This window comes from Bos taurus, chromosome 18 (genome assembly GCF_002263795.3).
Source record: "Bos taurus isolate L1 Dominette 01449 registration number 42190680 breed Hereford chromosome 18, ARS-UCD2.0, whole genome shotgun sequence".
Lineage (NCBI taxonomy): Eukaryota > Metazoa > Chordata > Mammalia > Artiodactyla > Bovidae > Bos > Bos taurus.
The window spans coordinates 43,644,269-43,661,729 of record NC_037345.1 but is presented as its reverse complement, the minus strand read 5'-3'; the positions used below and the strand labels follow the sequence as shown (position 1 = coordinate 43,661,729).

At 59.4% G+C, this 17,461-nt stretch overlaps 1 protein-coding gene across 3 annotated transcripts; it reads left to right on the top strand.

Moving 5' to 3' along the window:
- Positions 1 to 1,177: 1,177 nt before the first annotated feature.
- Positions 1,178 to 17,408, top strand: SLC7A10 (solute carrier family 7 member 10). Of its 3 annotated transcripts, XM_024977914.2 has the most exons (11): positions 1,178 to 1,559; positions 10,811 to 11,015; positions 13,008 to 13,159; positions 13,629 to 13,754; positions 13,826 to 13,979; positions 14,670 to 14,793; positions 14,879 to 14,982; positions 15,324 to 15,420; positions 15,620 to 15,769; positions 16,333 to 16,510; positions 16,753 to 17,407. In XM_024977914.2, exons 1-11 carry the CDS (start codon positions 1,409 to 1,411, stop codon positions 16,881 to 16,883), a joined length of 1,572 nt encoding a protein of 523 aa, XP_024833682.1. In that variant the 5' UTR covers positions 1,178 to 1,408; the 3' UTR covers positions 16,884 to 17,407. The 3 variants fall into 3 exon arrangements, with proteins under 3 accessions (XP_024833682.1, XP_024833684.1, NP_001098459.1); XM_024977916.2 differs by lacking the exon at positions 15,620 to 15,769 and having other exon boundaries at positions 16,753 to 17,408; NM_001104989.1 differs by lacking the exon at positions 15,324 to 15,420 and having other exon boundaries at positions 1,316 to 1,559; positions 16,753 to 16,969.
- The last annotated feature ends 53 nt before the right edge of the window (positions 17,409 to 17,461 follow it).

Sequence of the window (17,461 nt, the reverse complement as noted above, 5' to 3'; positions counted from 1 at the left end):
CGCGCAGCCCAGCACGGGGCCCAGACCCCGCCCCACCCCCGTCCGCCCGTCGGAGGCCGCGGGCGGGGGGAACACGGGTCGCCCGGCGCGGCTCATCCACATTCAGGGGACAGCGCGTCGCGGCGGCCGCCAGGAAGGGACAAAGGCTGTTCCGCCGCCGGCCGCACCGTGCCAGACTCTCCCCTCCCGCCGCCCTGGTGGCCCCCGACGCGGCCCTCCTCGTGTCTGCTCCGCCGGGCCGGGCTACGCAGTCCTGACGGCTTCCGGGAGGAGGAGGCGGCGGCAACCTCCCTTGGGCCCTGCACACCCGACCCCCGCCTGTGACCCCAGAGGCCAGGGCCCCCCTCTCCGCGTCTCCGGGGCAGTTGAGGTGGCCTCGTCTCCTGGTGTGGGCTGGACTGCGCGGGGCCTTCGCCAGAGACCCGAGTTCTGGTGCACCGAGCCCGAATTCTCACCTGTGGCCAGGCGTCTGCGGGTAGAACCTGCCAGGCTCAGCGCAGAGCCGGGCTGGGCGGAGAGCGAGGGAAGGTGGGGTTTTGAGCCGAAGCCCTTCCAGGCTCCCCACGAGGCACTGGGTCCCCTCTGATGGCCGTTGAGGGCTCCAAAGTCTTCACCCCGACCCCATCTCCCCAGACTTTTGATGGCGTGGCCTTAGGGTCTCCTGACCCCTTCGAGGGGATCCCGGACACAACCTATACCCCTCGGAGAACTGTAGCTCCTACACCCTCCACCCAGCGTCTGTCTGGAGGCCAAGGCGGCCAAGGCGGCATGGGAAAGGGTTTGCGCCTCGCAAGCCACTCGGTCAGCTCCCTTTACTATCCCGGGAGCTCAGCGTCCACCCGGAGAAGGGGCCCAACCTCCATCCCTCTCCTGGCACTCGCGCTCTACGGACCCGAGCTAGGATTTAAGGGGTCCGACAGCGCTGGCGCACAGTGGATCTCAGCACATAGACGGCTATGATATTCACCAGCTTTCTTCAGTCTCCTTGAGGGCAGGGACAGTCCTGCCTTTGAGCCCTGCCCCCCTACCCCCACCCCAGGAATGGTTGTAACTCAGGCAGCGGGAGGACCCACTTCTTAAGCCTTCTTGGGTCTGGGAAGTTCTTCCTAAGTCTGCCCCAAGTCCTTTCCTTCTTTCCAGGCCTGGGTTGGGAAAGGGAGAGCCACGGGGAGGGGGGGGAGAGTTCCCTTTAAGGAAGGTGGGGGAGGGGGCTGCCGGCCGGTCTTCCTTCCGCCCCTCCCTGGCCCCCGCCGCCGGGGCTCAGGGCCCGGGCCCCGCGCCCGCGCATGCGCCCGCCTGTGGGCGCTGTCCCGGCTGAGAGGGCGGCGCGCACCGACAGCCGGACTGACAGGCGGCCGGTCGGACCGACGGGACAGTGCGGGGAGCGGGGACGCGGCGGGACAGCGACATGGCCGGCCACACGCAGCAGCCGAGCGGGCGCGGGAACCCGGGCCCTGCGCCCTCGCCCTCCCCCGGCCGGGGTCCCGGCCCCGGCGCCTCGGAGCGGGTGGCGCTCAAGAAGGAGATCGGGCTGGTGAGCGCCTGTACCATCATCATCGGTGAGCGGGACCGGAGCGGGCGGGTGCCTGGGGCGGTGAGGCCTGAGGCGGACAGCGGCTTGGAACAAGGAGCACCCCTCTCCGGGTGCGCCTAGCGGTCCGAGACGGTGGACCATGGATGAAGGATGCACGCCCGCGGCACATGCGGCGTCTCCCTTCACACAGCAGCCGCAGAGTTCCCAAGTGCCCCGGACTTCTGCGCTCGAACGAGGTGCAGGTCCCATCCACCGCTGGAATCCTCCTGCTGTCCTTATTTCTTTAAACTTCTGCAGGGCAGTTTCCCTCAGTCTTATCATCTCTAACATGTGGTCCTGCCTTGAGTGCAGGAGCCTTGCCAAGTGAGCAGACACTGTAAGCTGGCCTACTGCTAAGGCCTCCCAGTTCTGGATCTTGTGGCTCAAGCAGAGTTCCTACGGTGTGCAGGGTCCAGGTGCCATAGCGTGTGAATGATTTATTCTTCCAAAGCAGGAGGGACTGTGGGTAGCCTGGACAGGTAGAACCAGCCCAGAGTGGAAATGGGTTCCGAGAATGTAATTAGTGCCAAGATTGCCAGCTGGACCCTGGCGCAGGGGGGCGGAGCAGCAGTGATGGGGCGGCTGAGTTGGGGTGGGCAGACCCCGCCTGCAGAAAGGCTTCCTGGGGTGGGACCCCACTCGCATCCTCTCTGGCCCAGCTTCCCCACCTGAGAATGAGTGCACACATCCTGCCCACATATGGGGATTTCTGGGTAGGCAGAGGGCTCAGGGCCCAGTGAAAACAGTGGTGGGATTTCCCTGCTGTCCCAAGTCATGAAACTGACACCTCAGGAACTGGCCAACCCAGACCTGTGCCTGTGTCCACACAAGGTGCCCCAGACAGCCCTGTGGGAGGAGTCTGTTCCACCTCCAGTGTCCCAGGAGACAAGGGCTGGAAGGATGAATGGAGTGGACTTTGACTGCTCTTTCTTTATCACCTTCTCATGCTTCCCATCCCCAGTCAGTGGGAGCTGCTTGTTCATCCTCGGATCCCTGGAGATGGAAAAAGTTGGGGGCTCAGGAGGACAGTCTGGGGTCTTCACTTCCTCCTCCGCTGGCCCACCCCCACCCCCCACACTGGAGCTCCTGGGCCAAGGCTGGGGTCTAGCTCTTGGTCAACCCCCACACTCACACTGAGGGTTGCCCCAGGACACAGCCCCTGTACAGGTACCCCTCTGTCTCACCCCCTTGCACCTGGAAAGGCATCTTCTAGGAGCTGATCCTGATCTGGTCTGGAGCCCTTCTTGACCTCGAGTGCCCCTGCCCGTCTGCTGGGAGGACAGTCTCCTTCCAGGGATTCAGTCAGAGTACTGGCTAGAGCTTTGCCCTGACCCACACCCTCTCCAGGAGCTGTGCCCCCAGAAAGAGGAAGCCCACACATCGTGGGTGGACCAGGGAGTCCAGAGGCTGACCAGCTACAGTGCCCAGAAGGGGCAGAGAGAGACGTGATTTTTCCTGGGCTGCCTCAGCTAAACCCAGCATCCTCGAGCATAGACCTACTCTGCCTTATCCCCATATCCCATCCCCGCTCCCCTAAGTCCAGCAGAGGCTGCTGGCTCATCTCGCCTCCTGAGAGGGCCCTGGTGGTGATGGTGGGAGCAGATGAGGCTAACTCAGCAGGAGTTTTTCTGTGCAGCACAACTCTGCCCTCCCAGCTTCCCCACCTCTCATGCCATTTTTGCTGTTCCAGGGCCACTGTTCCCTTGGCGTGAGGCCTTGAAGACTGAGCTGGGCTTTAGGAGTGACTTAGCCAAGGGTGGCAGACTCAAAAACAGAGCCCAAATGATCTGACTGCAGCCCAGGACACTCAGGGGTGGTCCTATAACCCTACTTGGGGAGTTTTGAAGGGTTTCAGCAGGCGGGAGGCTAGCCTGGGCAGAAATCAGACAAGGGGAGAATGTTCCAGAAGGTGACAGACGAGGCAGGTATGGCCTGAATCACTGCACCACCATCTCCCACCTGACACCCTGAAGGTCCCCCTCTTCACTGTTCCAGGGGCCGCATCTCCCACATCTTATCCCACTTTCCTGCTCTGGAGAGCCTGGCCAGAGTAAAAAATATCTTCAAAGTGTCCTATTTTAGCCTAAAAAGTCTTGAGAACTTTATAGCCTTCTTCATAATTTTTCTTGTTTGTTAGCAGCTACTCTTCTTATCTCCAAAACTTCCAAATACTCTCCCAGAAGATCCTGTAATTCTCTCCCCTTGCAGCCCCTACCTCAGGCTAAGTAGGGCTTTGGGCTTGAAAAAGACTCCACCTAAAACGTACTTAGGACCACTGAAGCAAGCACAGCTGGAGGGGAATGAGCCAGCCTGGAGGAAAAAGAGTCCTCTGGGGCCGGAGCTGTGCAAGACATCACTACATCTGTCTATTCAGAAAAATACGCCTGGCTACATTATGAAAACACAGTCTCCCTTTATCTCATGTGATTGCCCACCTTGCAAGATGGGAATTTTCATACCACTTTATAGATATAGAAACTGCTATTGAAAGTTAAATGATGCTGCTGCAAGGGGTGGACTTGATATTTGGAACCAGAATTGGACTCCTCTCCCAATCCAGCGTGCTTCTTCACACTGCTCTGGTGCAGGGCAAAATCAGAGCCAGATTCAGAGCTCACGATAGGGGAAGGTTGAGGATTAAGCTGGGAGCTCATCCAACCAAGATTTACTGAACTCCTCACTCTACTATAAATAGACAAACAGGTGGACAGAGAAATCTTCTGTGACTCCTCACCCCCACCCAAGGCTGTATGTACAGGATCCCTTGTCCTGACTCAGGGACCACAAACAGCTACCTCCCCAATTCATGCCCAAGGAGGGACTGTGCCCAGGTTCAGCAGACTGAGAATCACCTGTGTCTGCTGACCAGGCTGTCCTGGCCTCCACTGTCTCCCTTTGACCCAAATATCCAGCCTATGTTTGTGGATCAGGCTCAAGTGTGTTCTGGGGCTCTGGGGTCTCCTTTGTGAACCCCATCTCCTTAGGAGCCAGTACCTATGCACCCAGCTGTGGCCAGGTCCCTCCATTGTCTCCAGGGCTGGAGATTCTGGGCTGCTCAGGATACCCCTCTTCAGAACCCTCACCCACCAGCCTGTCTTTGCTTCACCATAGCCCCAATTTACAGATGAGGGAAGTAGGGACCTGAGGCTGCCACCAGGCCTGGGTCAGATGCTGTTGGTGTGCTCTCGATCACCCTTGGGGGCTGAGGCAACTCCAGCCACAAGGGTGGGGCTGGCCAGCACTGGTCATCTTCATGCATCTATTCAACAGTTAGGTACCAAACAGTGCAGGGCTCTGTTCTGGGTGCTGGAGACACAACAGGGAACAAGACAGACAAATCCCTGTCCTCCTGGAGCTGACGTTCCAGCATGGGAAGTCGAAGAGCAAATAAGATAAACCAGCTGAATGTTTAGATGACCGGGTCATGATTAAGCGCTAAGGTGAGAAGATGATAGAGAGAGGTTTGTAGATGGGTGATGAGTCAGGCATGGGATGGGGTCCAGTCTGTGTGGGTCTTGCAGCCACAGTAAGGACCTTGCCTCTTTTTCTTTGTCAGATGGGAGCCCGAGGAGGGCTTTGAGCAGAAGAGGGATGGCGTGGGGTGGAGTAGGATGGAATGGAACAGGATGGCATGGCATGACATGGCCTGGGGCTTACTGTGGGGGAGAGGCTGCGGGCAACAGGGGCTGAAGCCGGAAGCCCAGTCAGGAGTCACCCGGGTAAGAAATAATGGTGGCAGACAGCGGGGTGATGCTAATGGAGGTGCTGAGAGGAGGTTCAGTCCTGGGCATGTCTGGAAGATTGAGCCAAAGGACTTGTGATGAACTGGATGAAAGATGTGGCCAAGTAGAGTCTAGGTGATAGCGAACTGGAGCCTGAGCAGCTGGGGGCCTGGTTTGCCATTCATTGATCTGGGAAGACTGTGAGGTGAGTAGGTCCAGGGAAGAGAGTTCTGTCCTTCTGCTCATCACTCTCTCAAAAGGAAAGTGGGTCAGTCTGGTGGTACACACTGGCCGATTGGCACTTTCAGGCATGTCTTGGAAATGTCCCCACTCACCTCCCTGGAGTTCTGCCACGACTTCAGCGGGCACTTGTGTCCCCCAGAGGGGTGCCTGACATGTGCTCACCACCAGGACACTGGGAGGCAGAGGCTTCACCCAGAGCAATAGCAAGGCCCCCAAAGCAGGGCTCTGGCTGCTGACCCCACAGTGTTGAGGTCCCAAGGGGCTCAGGTCTCCATAGGTCAGCTTGGGTGGCTGGATGTCTCCAAAGTAGACAGCAATAGGGACTACCCATAAACACTTCCCAGGACCTCTGAGGTAGCAGACAGGATGAGTACAGACCCACATCACTCCCTCATCTCCCCATCTTACAGATAAGAAGGTTCAGAGAGTGAAGCACCTTGTCCACAGCCCCCCACCATGAGGGATCCAGGGTTTGAATTCAGATTTAGGGGTTCTCAACTAGTCATTGGCCCTGCCCACGGTCTCAGGACACTTGGGACTTACCAGCAGGAATTTTGAGTTCTTCCCTGGAAATCTCATGGGTCACATCCTAATGGGGAGGTGCTGGGACTCATTGCCCAGTGCAAGGGAAGGAGGCCTGGCCCATGGCCAGTCCCTGACAGGGCCCAGGAGTCCAGGAGCTGTTCTCTGTCAGGCCAGCAGGCCAGTGTGGCAGGAGGAGGCCACGTCATAGCCATGCTCACTGAAAAGGCAGGCATGTGTAAGAGGATCTAGGCCCTAGGGGTCCCCTGTCCTTTTAGGGGGCTCAAACTCCTCATCTCAGCAGGTCAGGGCATAGTCCCTGCCCTCTGGGAATGCAAGGTCCACCCAGGATGGCAAATAAAGGTAATCACTTCCTAGCCATCCTCCAGGTACCATGGGAGAGGAGGAGGGGCCCTATTATAGAGATCATGGTGGGAGATCAGGGAGGGCTTCCTGGAGGTGACATTGCTTCTTGGAGGCCAGTGAGCTGGGAAGAGACCTGCCACGGGATAGGACAGAGGGCCCTGAGCAGACCGTGTTTCCTCTGGCAGCTGGCAGGACATATCCATCCTGCCCAGCAGTACCTCTGCCAAAGTCAGGGTTGCCCCAGCCCTCTGCTGCCCCCCGAGTCCCATGGCCCTTCCGGGCAGAAGGGGAACCTGAGGCTTAAAGGGGGCAGCACAGGCCTGAGTCACACAGCTGACTCCTGTTCAGGGATGGGGGTGGTGGTGACAGGACCGCCCCGACCCCTCCCTGAATCAGACTCTGCACATTACCCCCACACACACCCGGGGCAGCCAGCCCCTTCCACCGGCACGACCTTCGTGGTCTACCCTGGCGACCTCCATAGTCGGCCACTGCCTCCCAGAAATAGGTCAGCACGCACTGCAGCAGCCAGGGGAACAATGGCCCTTTCTTCGTTCCTCCACGGAGCTGGGTAAGCCCCATCAGGCCAAACATCTTAATGTGATAAAAACCACCCAGCTCGGGCTGAGGGAAGAGGGCCGAGAGGATACTGGAGGGGGGCCCCCTGGTTGGGGGGACTCATCCTCACCACCCTCCTGGGAGCTCTGGCCCCGCCGAGGACCTGCGAGGACGACAGAGCAGCTGTCCCATTGGGTGGACAGGAATATGGAGGCCTCGGAACACACATTCCTCCAGCCTACTGAGACACCTGACCAGGTGCTCAGCAGTATCTCCCAGCCCATCCCACCTTCCATGGTCCCTGCCCTTCCTCTGCTTCCTCCAGAGCAGGATCCCCCAAAGGATGGACTTGTCCACTGTGCTTGGTCACTTAGTCACGTCCAACTCTTTGCAACCCCATGGACTGTACCCTACCAAGCTCCTCCGTCCATGGGGATTCTCCAGGCAAGAATACTAGAGTGGGTTGCCATGCCCTCCTCCAGGGGATCTTCCCAACCCAGGGATTGAACCCAGGTCTTCAGCACTGCAGGCAGATTCTTTACCATCGGAGCCACCAGGGAAGCCCAGGAATACTGGGATGGGTAGCCCATCCCTTCTCCAGGGTCTCTTTCCGACCCAGGAATTGAACCAGGGTCTCCTGCACTTCAGGTGGATTCTTGACCAGCTGAGCTACCAGGGAAGCCCAGACTTGTCCACTGCTGTTCACTAAATCTGGCAGAGCTGATTCTGCCGGGCCTGAACATGGGCGCTGAGAAGGGAGGCCTGGACCCTCCACCACCAGGAGCGATAGGCAGGCATCCCTTATGGCTCTGTGGTCCCTTCTCCACACCCCTAAACATCCACTGCTGTAGGCGGCCACCTCAGCAACATCCCTCCTTGTCCTCTGCCCCTCACCTAGCCTTTTTGCTCCTTGCATAGCCCCATCCCACCCACATGGTACCAAGAGCAGCCAGTGGACCTTGATGGGGTTTTCTGCCATCTTCCAGCGCAGACCCAGGGCAGAGGCTGGAGGATGTCCAGGCCTGGAGGAAGAGGCCCCCAAAGACCTCAGAGACACCTGCTGGCACACGTGTCCCTTTGAGCCATGTGGGGAGAAGTCCTGCACTGTAGCCTGAGGCCACGTGTCTAAAACAATAGCAGTCTCCACCCCCGGCCCATCCCCCAGTTCCCAGCATCCAAGTCTCCAACCAGTGGGCAATGACTAGTGATATGTCCCTTTCAGATCCCAGCCTTGGGAGACGAGGTGCCAGGTGTGGCTTCCCCGAGGGCTACCCTGGTGGGGCCCTGTCAGGCTGAATTGTACAGGGTGGGGGGGGGGGGGCGGCCCACAGTAGGGTGGGGGGGGCGCGTGGCTCAGGGCTCTGGATGCACCCAGCTCCTTCCAAGGCCACCCAACCCCCGCTGGCTTCCAACCTCCCTGGCTTTTGGCAAATCCTGCTCCACCAGGTCCTGAGAACAGAGGCTCTACTACTGGACAGAGTGAACTCAAAGACCCTTTAGAAACCCAAGAGCCCACCGAGGCCCCGGGCCCCACAGTGGATGAAGCAGGTGGCCCGTCTCCCCCTAGAAGCAAGCTGAGGACACAGCCTACCTGGGGGGAGGCTGGGAGACAGAAATTCTTTCCTCCTTATCTGGATGTGTTTAGGGCTCCTGGGATGTGACTGGAAAGCCAAGCAGGGCATCGTGGCCATCCAGACTGGAAATCTGTGTCGACTGGGTGGGGGTGGGGTAGGACTGTGAACAGGGAGTCCATGCAGATGGGCGGCCCCAGCTGTGTCCTCATCCAGACCTGCCTGTGGGCCCTGCAGGTGGAGCCGGCAGACTCTGCCCTCTTGGTCCTGTGCTCCCCACCTGGGCCCTAGCAGATGGGGCCATTTGTGGAGGGGTTGAGGCCCAGGTCCCAGCAGTGCGACTTTTTTATTCATGTGGCCTGTGGGTGTGTATGCGCTTGTGTGCTCAGTCGTGTTCGACTCTTTGCAACCCCTTGGACTATAGCCCACCAGGCTCCTCTGTCCGTGGGATTTCTCAGGCAAGAATACTGGAGTGGGTTGCCATTTCTGGCTCCAGGGGATTTTCCTGACCCAGGCATTGAACCTGTGTCTCCTGCATTGGTGTGCGGGTTCTTTAGCAGCTGAGCCACCAGGGAAGTCCATGCCCTGTGGGTTCTGGGGTTATCTCCTCTTGGGCAGGCCCCACTGTACATCACCAGTGATATGACTGGATTCATTAGCACAGAGGATGAGGCCCAGGTCACCCAGTGCATTATCCTCTTTGCCCTAACTGCCAGGGAGCTCAGGGTTAAGTGGGCACTCAGCATTTTGCTCATTCTGGAAGCCTGCTCTGCAGCCTGCAGCTTGGCTCTCTGAGGGTCTCCCATTGTTCTGCTCCCAGACCCCACGAGTCAACAGAGAGTCCCACTCTGACCAGTGCCCATCCTTCCAAGACTCAAGAGTCAGTCCAGGGGCAGGCCAGGCTTTCTGTGACCCATGACCTGCCAGATTCCACTGGCACCCAAACCTAGAAGGCCAGCCAACCCCTCTGTTCCTGCCCAGAGTCTCCTGCTGGGAGGGCCGAGTGGAGACAGCTGCACCCACTTCACAGATGAGAACACTGGTCCCTCACATCGGGGCACGGGTGCCATTTAGGACCTCAGGCCATTCATTCACTCATCCCGTAGTTTGCGCAACAGATGTGTATTGACCACCTACTATGTGCTGGAGGCCCTAGGTGAGGTTTCCAACAGTACACACAGAATCACCCGAAGATGCAAAGAACATCTGGATGCAGCGGTGAATGAGCTGAGGCTTCCCATACAGTACTTCACTGAATCCTCACTATAGCCCTGTTGTGCAGGCAGGACTCGAGAGGTGACCTGAGCTAGGAGAGATTCCTGGCTTTCTGAGCCCCCGCCAGGATTTCCCACTGTGGTCCTGGGATTTGAGCAGTAACTCCTGTTTGCAACAGTGGCTGTTCCCAAGGGGGAGGCATCTGTGCCCAGACCCCAGGCTGAGCCAACCGAGTCCTGCCAGCCTGCCACCGTCCACCTCATCCCTGAAAATGTACCAGGTCCTCTCCCTCACCCCACTGCCCTTTGCCCAGAAGCTGAACCATTTTAAGAACACCAGGAAACCAGATCTCTTCTGAATCTGTGTCTGCAGTCTGTGTCCTAGGTCAGGGAGGAGCCCAGCAGGCAAAGGGCTCTCTAACAGGGAAACAGGAGATGGAAGATAAAGAGAGTATGGAGCAGGGTCTGGGGCTGTGAAGTGGGAGGAGGAGCCTTGCCAGCTGGTCAAGGAGGGCTTCCTGGGGGAGGTGCCGTCCCCAAGACACTGTGAGTTTGGATCTCGGCCAATAGAAAGTGGCAACAGTGTCATGGTCAAGGTCTTGCTTTAAGTGACCGGCTCTGCCAGCAGGCCGGGAGGAAGGAGGTGGCTGGAGGCTGACAAGCCTGGAGGCCTTGGCCAGGGTTGAGGGGCTGCACTTGGGCCCTGTGGGGAGGCACTGGAGTGGCTGCCACTGCTTGGGCTTGGCCCACCTCATGGGAGTGAGAGGCAGAGGAATTTGGAACAGGACTCATCTCTGGCAGGGAGCCTGTCTGGACAGACAAAGGTGTCACTGTGCATGTCAGGGGCTGGGGAGGGGAAATGAGGTGGCCAGAGTGGGGCTTGCAGGGTCTGAGGGGCCCGTGGGCGTCCACATGCCTCCAGGCCCCCCTCCAGGGAGCAGCCCAAGCTCCCCTCCTCACTGCAGCATCTAGAGCTGCACAGAGAGGCTGGCCTGCTGGGGGCACCCAGACCTGATGCCTCCCTACCTTTCCCCACTGCAGGAAACATCATTGGCTCGGGCATCTTCATCTCCCCCAAAGGGGTCCTAGAGCACTCTGGCTCTGTGGGTCTGGCCCTCTTCGTCTGGGTCCTGGGTGGAGGCATCACTGCCCTGGGCTCACTCTGCTACGCGGAGCTGGGAGTGGCCATCCCCAAGTCTGGTGGGGACTACGCCTATGTCACTGAGATCTTTGGGGGCCTGGCTGGGTAAGTGTGTGGCTCTAGCAGCTGGGGGTGGGGACAGCCTCTCCAGAACCGATGGCCTGATGGGTGGAGGGAAGGAGGGAGTGTTGGATGGCCTTCTAAGGCCAGGGTGTGTGGGACCAACGCCCATGGCACTCCAGCCAGACACTAGCTGGCCCCTGACCTCTCTGTGCTACCTTTTAAATAAGCCTCACCTCCCTCCCAGGTGTTTACAGGTGAGAAAGTCCTTACTATGGAAACTTCTAGATGTTGTCAGCATCCAGGCAAGCAATGAAGGGCATGACATTCCTATTAACGCTCTGCAAGAGCTTTCCTTTAAATAACTTCTAGTGTTCCTTTAATCACCGTGAATGTTAGCTAAGCACCTGCTGCTTGCTGAGGGCCGGGATGCAGTGATAAAAGGGTCCGGCCCAGTCGTCAGGTTGCTTACAGTACAGAAGGGAAACTCCTCTGATGTGATCAGGACCAGGAGGAGCCTTGCTCTGAAAGTGTAAGAGGTAGCTGCCCAGTAGCCAAGAAAATAGCTGCCTACCACCCGGAGAAGGCTGCCAGAGAAAACACTTTTGCGCTGAGGCTTGAAGGGGCAGGTGGGGGTTTTTTGGCTGACCAGTGAGGAAGGATAGGGTGCACGTACAGAGGGTGGTGGCCTGGGCTTGGCGGGGACTGGGCAGCCTGTGGGTGGAAGGGAACCCAAGCTCCATCTAGCTGAGCCACGCTGAGGGCCTGAACAAAGGTCCAGGAAGATTCCAGAACCATTAAGGAGTCCAAATTGTGGGGACGTGGTGGCCGGTGTGGCATGAGGGAGGGCTTTAGCAAGACTCCACTGATGGGGGTTCCTGATCAGGAGGGGTAGATTTCAGGCTGGGGTTTGTCACTTGGGTGAGGTCTTTGGCACACCCAGGAGATGCTCAGTCAGGCCTTGGGTGGGGTATCTGGAGCACAGAGAAGTCTAGGCTGAAGAATTTAAAGGGTGGTTCTGAGCAATGCGGTCAGGGGCCTTTAAGAGGATGGAGTGTGGCAGAGCGTGCACACTCCTCTGGGTGTGTCTGGGGGTGTTCTTCTCTGGGGAGGGGATCCTCAAAGGGGCCTGGGACCCATGAAAGCAGAAGAATCATGCTGTGTGGCTGGAATACTTGAGAAGATGGGAGAGGAGGGCCCAACCCCCACCCCAGGGACACATAACACTGAGTGGGTGTGTGGGTGGGGAGAGGGGAACACCCAGTATGAGAGGGGGGCCAGGGTGCTAGGATGTCCCAGAAGTGAAAGGAGTGGGGCAGGGGGGAATGTGTACAGCGAGGAGCATGGAAGCAGGGCTACAGAGCAAAGGCCAGGACCGAGAGGAAGCCACTGAGCTTGGTGCCCCAGAGGCCACTGGTACCCTTGGATAAGGCAGTGCCCACCTTCAAGGTGGGGTGGACAGGCGGCCAGCACCACCCCCACGGACAGGTGGTGCCCTGGGTGCAGCCAGAGCCCCCAGGAACAGGTCAGACCTCACTCCCACGTGGACACCCTGCAGAGGGAGTTTCGGGCAGAGGGGACCTGAATCCTTCCCACCCTACCAGGGTGCTTTGCAAGGTCTGGTCCCTCGGGGCTCACAGCTCAGAGTCAGCCATCTGTAGCCACAGGGCTCTGCTGGGGACTACTTCTGGAGCCAGGACTGGAGGTCCCAGGAGAGCCCAGCCCAGCTCAGGAACAGCCTGGGGCCGAGGACCTTTTCTTTAGAAAAGGGGTGGGTTCCCTGGTCTCTCTCCACACCTGCCCAGAGACAGCCCATAGCAGTGTGTGCTGAACAGCTATCTCTGTTGAAACAATTTATCAGTAGAGCAGAGACCTCGACAAGGTGGGCCCTGCCTCCCTGGACTGAAGCCAGCCTCTGGGCGCCCACAGCAGCCTGGGTACCAGGGCTCAGGGTGCAGCCCTGCTCCCCACACCTGGGCCCACTTGGCCCGGAGGGTCCCGGGAGGCCCGCCCCACTCGGGCCCTGGCTCATTCCAGCTTCCTGCTGCTCTGGAGCGCCGTGCTCATCATGTACCCCACGAGCCTGGCCGTCATCTCCATGACCTTCTCCAACTACGTGCTGCAGCCCGTGTTCCCCAACTGCATCCCGCCGGCCGCCGCCTCCCGCGTGCTCTCCATGGCTTGCCTGAGTGAGTGCCCAGTCGTGGGGGTGGGCGGGGCCTCTGTCCCCAGGACCCGCCCTGCAGAGGAGGACTTGGGGGTCTTTTTTTTTTTTTTTCCCAATGTGGACCATTTTTAAAGTCTTTGTTGAATTTGTTGCAATATTGTTTCTGTTTTATGCTTTGGCTTTTGGGCCTGGAGGCTTGTGGGATCCTAGCTCCCTACCCAGGGATCGAACCCACACCCCCTGCATTGGAAGGCAGAGTCTTAACCACTGGACCACCGGGGAAGTCCCCTGTGGGAGGACTTTGGGAGCGGGTATCCCTCCAGCTGCCAGACCCCCGTGAAGCTGGCCTCAGGGGGTGGGCTTCTGGCACTCTGGCTGCTGCATGAGACACCCCGTCCTGCAGCCGGGGCTGGACTTGGCCATGGCCCACCATGAGGGGCTTGGCCTCGGGTGCCTGCTCACCCACCTGCCCTCCTGTCCTTCTCCCGCAGTGCTCTTGACGTGGGTGAACAGCTCGAGCGTGCGCTGGGCCACGCGCATACAGGATGTGTTCACCGGCGGGAAGCTGCTGGCCCTCTCACTCATCATTGGCGTGGGCTTTGTCCAGATCTTCCAAGGTAGGGCCGGGCATGGGGCTGGGTGCAGGGCCGGGGAGACGATGCTGACCCTTGGCCTCCGGACCCCCCAGGACACTTTGAGGAGCTGAGGCCCAGCAACGCCTTCGACTTCTGGATGACGCCGTCCGTGGGCCACCTGGCCCTGGCCTTCCTCCAGGGCTCCTTCGCCTTCAGCGGCTGGAACTTCCTCAACTATGTCACAGAGGAGCTGGTGGACCCTCGAAAGTAAGTGGGGCATTGGCCCAGCCCTGGGAAGGGGTGGGAGAGGCGGCCTCCCCGCCCAGGCCTGTGGTCACCTATGGCCTGGCTGCGCTGCTGATCCCCACGAGCGGCTCTGGAAAGGCAGCCAGGAGGCCCGTGTTCCAGCCTGACCCTGCTCTGTATGGTTGTGGATGAGTCACGGCCCCTCTCTGGGTCTCGGAAACACTGAGTCTCATTGTCTCCCTGTAAACGGATCCAGCTATGTGGTTGGCCAAAAAATTACACATGTGCACACAACATGGTCCCTAGAAAAGAAGCCAATGGCTCTGTCTGAGGCTCAGCTGGGACCCTGACGGTGAACAGTTACAGCTGGGGCTGGGGGTGAGGGGTGCCGATGGGAGTCCCTGGGGACCCTGGCCTGTGTGGACTGAGCTCTAAGGACACTCTGAGGATCTTCAAAGCTGATTTGGCTGTATGCAACATTCTTTTCACGTGCAGACATTAGATCTGCCCCCTCCCCCAGGATATTAGTGACTCCTCCTCCTACCAGGCTGTGCCAAGGCTGGGCTGCGGAGTAGTGGGGAGACAGACTGACGGATTGCAGGGCTGTCCTCTCCCCTGCCCTGGAGATGGGTTCAAAGCCCCATTACCTCCCTGAGGCCCCACCCCAGCCCCCCAAGGACCAATGCTGACACGCTCCACCACTGTCCCCAGGAACCTACCTCGTGCCATCTTCATCTCCATCCCCCTGGTGACCTTCGTGTACACCTTCACCAACGTCGCCTACTTCACCGCCATGTCCCCCCAGGAGCTGCTGGCCTCCAATGCCGTGGCGGTGGTGAGTGGGGGCCCCCGCCTGGTCCCTGGCTCCTGTCCGGCCCCCGCCCCGCCTCACGCTCTGCTTCTCTTCTGTGCCCACCCAGACCTTCGGGGAGAAGCTGCTGGGCTACTTTTCTTGGGTCATGCCCGTCTCCGTGGCACTTTCCACTTTCGGAGGGATCAATGGCTACCTGTTCACCTCCTCCAGGTGACCGGGCTGGAGGGAGAGTGGTCAGGGTGAGGCCAGGCCGCCGCCCTGGTGCACGGGAGCAGTGCTGGGGGAAGGGAAATCCCGCCTGGTTGAGCCCACCTGAAGGTGGGACAAGGAACTCTCGGGGAACAGAGATCTGATCCCACTTCTGAGGAACAGGAAGCAGGAGGGAGGCAGGCTGGATGAGGGGAAAAACTGCCCAGTGGGGCTGCTGGAGCAGGCGGTCAGAGGTGACAGCTCAAGAGAGCTATCAGGTCCAGAGCTGAGGTCGGGATCTGGCTGGCAGGGAGGCCCTGGGCCAGGCTCATGGCCCCCACCCATCTGCCCCCATCCCCCAGACTGTGCTTCTCTGGAGCCCGAGAGGGGCACCTGCCCAGCCTGCTAGCCATGATCCATGTCAGACGCTGCACCCCTATTCCTGCCCTCCTCGTCTGTGTAAGTTGGGGGACCAGGCTGGCAGGGCAGGGAGCCAGGGCCACGCAGCAGCCTGGGTGGTGGCAGGGGGTGAGGCCTGGCCCTGTGGGAGGGGAGGGCCGGGCTCACCGACGTCCTGGCCTGAGCTGGCCGGCCCAGGGCCCCTCCTGGGCTGACAGGAGGCAGGTGGGAGCCAGACCTCAGCCCGGTCCTCTCCCAGTGTGGGGCCACGGCGGTCATCATGCTCGTGGGAGACACGTACACGCTCATCAACTACGTGTCCTTCATCAACTACCTCTGCTACGGCGTCACCATCCTGGGCCTGCTCGTGCTGCGCTGGAGGCGGCCAGCGCTCCACAGGCCCATCAAGGTGAGGCCGGGGAAGGACTGGCTGGCTCACATGCCGGAAGTGGTCAGGGCCACCTCCGGGGGCAGCGATGGCAGCAATGGGGAGGCCAGGCTTTGCCATGTGCCCAGCCCTGCCTGGGGCCCTGTGTGCACTGGCGTCTTCAGTCCTTAAGCAGCCCTATGAGGTTGGTGCTGTGAATACTCCCACTTCATGGACAGGAAAATAAGGTTAAGACACGGTCACAGAGGATTCCACGAGCCCACACAAAACAGAAGCCCCGAAAGCGAGCTAAAAGGAAAGTCCTCCCATTTGCATATCAATCCTTGAGCTGGAGAAGTAAGTGCTCAATGCCTGAAATGTGGAACACTGAAAATCATTCACCTCCAGCCAAGTGCGAGCGGCCAGTCCACATACAGTCGCGGTGGGGAGCTCAGAGCCGCTGAAGTTGACAGACCCTCAACAGTTGGGCCAACTGGGCTCCTCAGGTCTCAGCTCCCAGGAAATGGCCCGAGACCCCCAGGGTTGGGGGGTGGGCAGGAGAGCTGGGGGGGTGGTGTCCTGCACTGCTGCTTGCTGTCCCCCAGGTGAACCTCCTCGTCCCCGTGGCGTACTTGGTCTTCTGGGCATTCCTGCTGGTCTTCAGCTTCATCTCGGAGCCCATGGTGTGTGGGGTAGGCGTTATCATCATCCTGACAGGGGTGCCCATCTTCTTCCTGGGAGCGTTCTGGAGAAGCAAACCAAAGTGTGTGCACAGACTCACAGGTGAGCTGGGCAGCTCCCCGAGGGGGCGGGGCCTGGAGATAGGACCCTCTCTGGGCTTTGCCCTAAAGCGGGGATCTCCCGGCAGCCGAGGTGGCCACACGGGGCCCAGCCACCACCAGACGTCTGCCCATGGTGTGGCTCAAGTGTCCGGGTCCCGTGCACAGAGAGCAGCTCCCTGAGGACCCCTGTCCTACGGGGTCAGACTCCAGCGTCCATGTGTTGGTCTGTCTGTCTGTCCTCAGAGTCAGTAACACGCTGGGGCCAGGAGCTGTGTTTCGTGGTCTACCCCCAGGGCTCCCCAGAGGAGGAGGAAAATGGCCCCTGCCAGCCCTCCCCACTGCCTGCCACGGACAAGCCCTTGAAGACACAATGAGACATTTGTGGAGCCTGAAGCAGCTGTTTCTGTTTACATGTTGTTTATTGAGGAGGTGTTTTTGCAAAAAAAAAAAAAAAAAAAAATTTTTCCTGGGGAAAAATAAAAAGAGCTCTGACTCTTAGAAGGGCTTGGTAAGGAAGCCCTGAGGATGTGGACTGGGTCCCCTGTCAGCACTGCCCTGCTAGCTTTTCCTGGAAAGATCTGTGCATAAAACAGGGCTGGTGGTGCACCTGTCTCAGGAACTTGTTGGGTCCCCCTGGGTGGGGGGGGGCATGTGTGGAGCTGGCTGGAGCAGGTGGCTTGGTTGGCTCGGGAGGAGGCTCTTGACTTTTGGGGGGTTCTGATGCTTGAGCCAGACACTCCTTCTCTGGGGTTGGCACCTTGGTGTCCGGGGCCAACCCTGCCCTACAGAGGTGGAGGACTGAGAATTGGCTGGGTGTGACCCTTTCTCCCATACCCTGCTGGAGGCTCAGCCACCCAGGAGAGCCTGGGGTTCCCGCCAGAACTGCCTTTCTTCCCATAAATCCCCACGGAGTGAGTGTCAGGACTCAGTGGCCTGGCTTGGTTTACAGTTG

Coding starts and splice junctions, on each gene's coding strand:
- SLC7A10 (XM_024977914.2), top strand. CDS start 1,409: ATGGCCGGCCACACGCAGCAGCCGAGCGGGCGCGGGAACCCGGGCCCT. Junction 1,560..10,810: donor CGCCTGTACCATCATCATCG/GTGAGCGGGACC, acceptor TCCCCACTGCAG/GAAACATCATTGGCTCGGGC. Junction 13,755..13,825: donor CTTTGTCCAGATCTTCCAAG/GTAGGGCCGGGC, acceptor CGGACCCCCCAG/GACACTTTGAGGAGCTGAGG.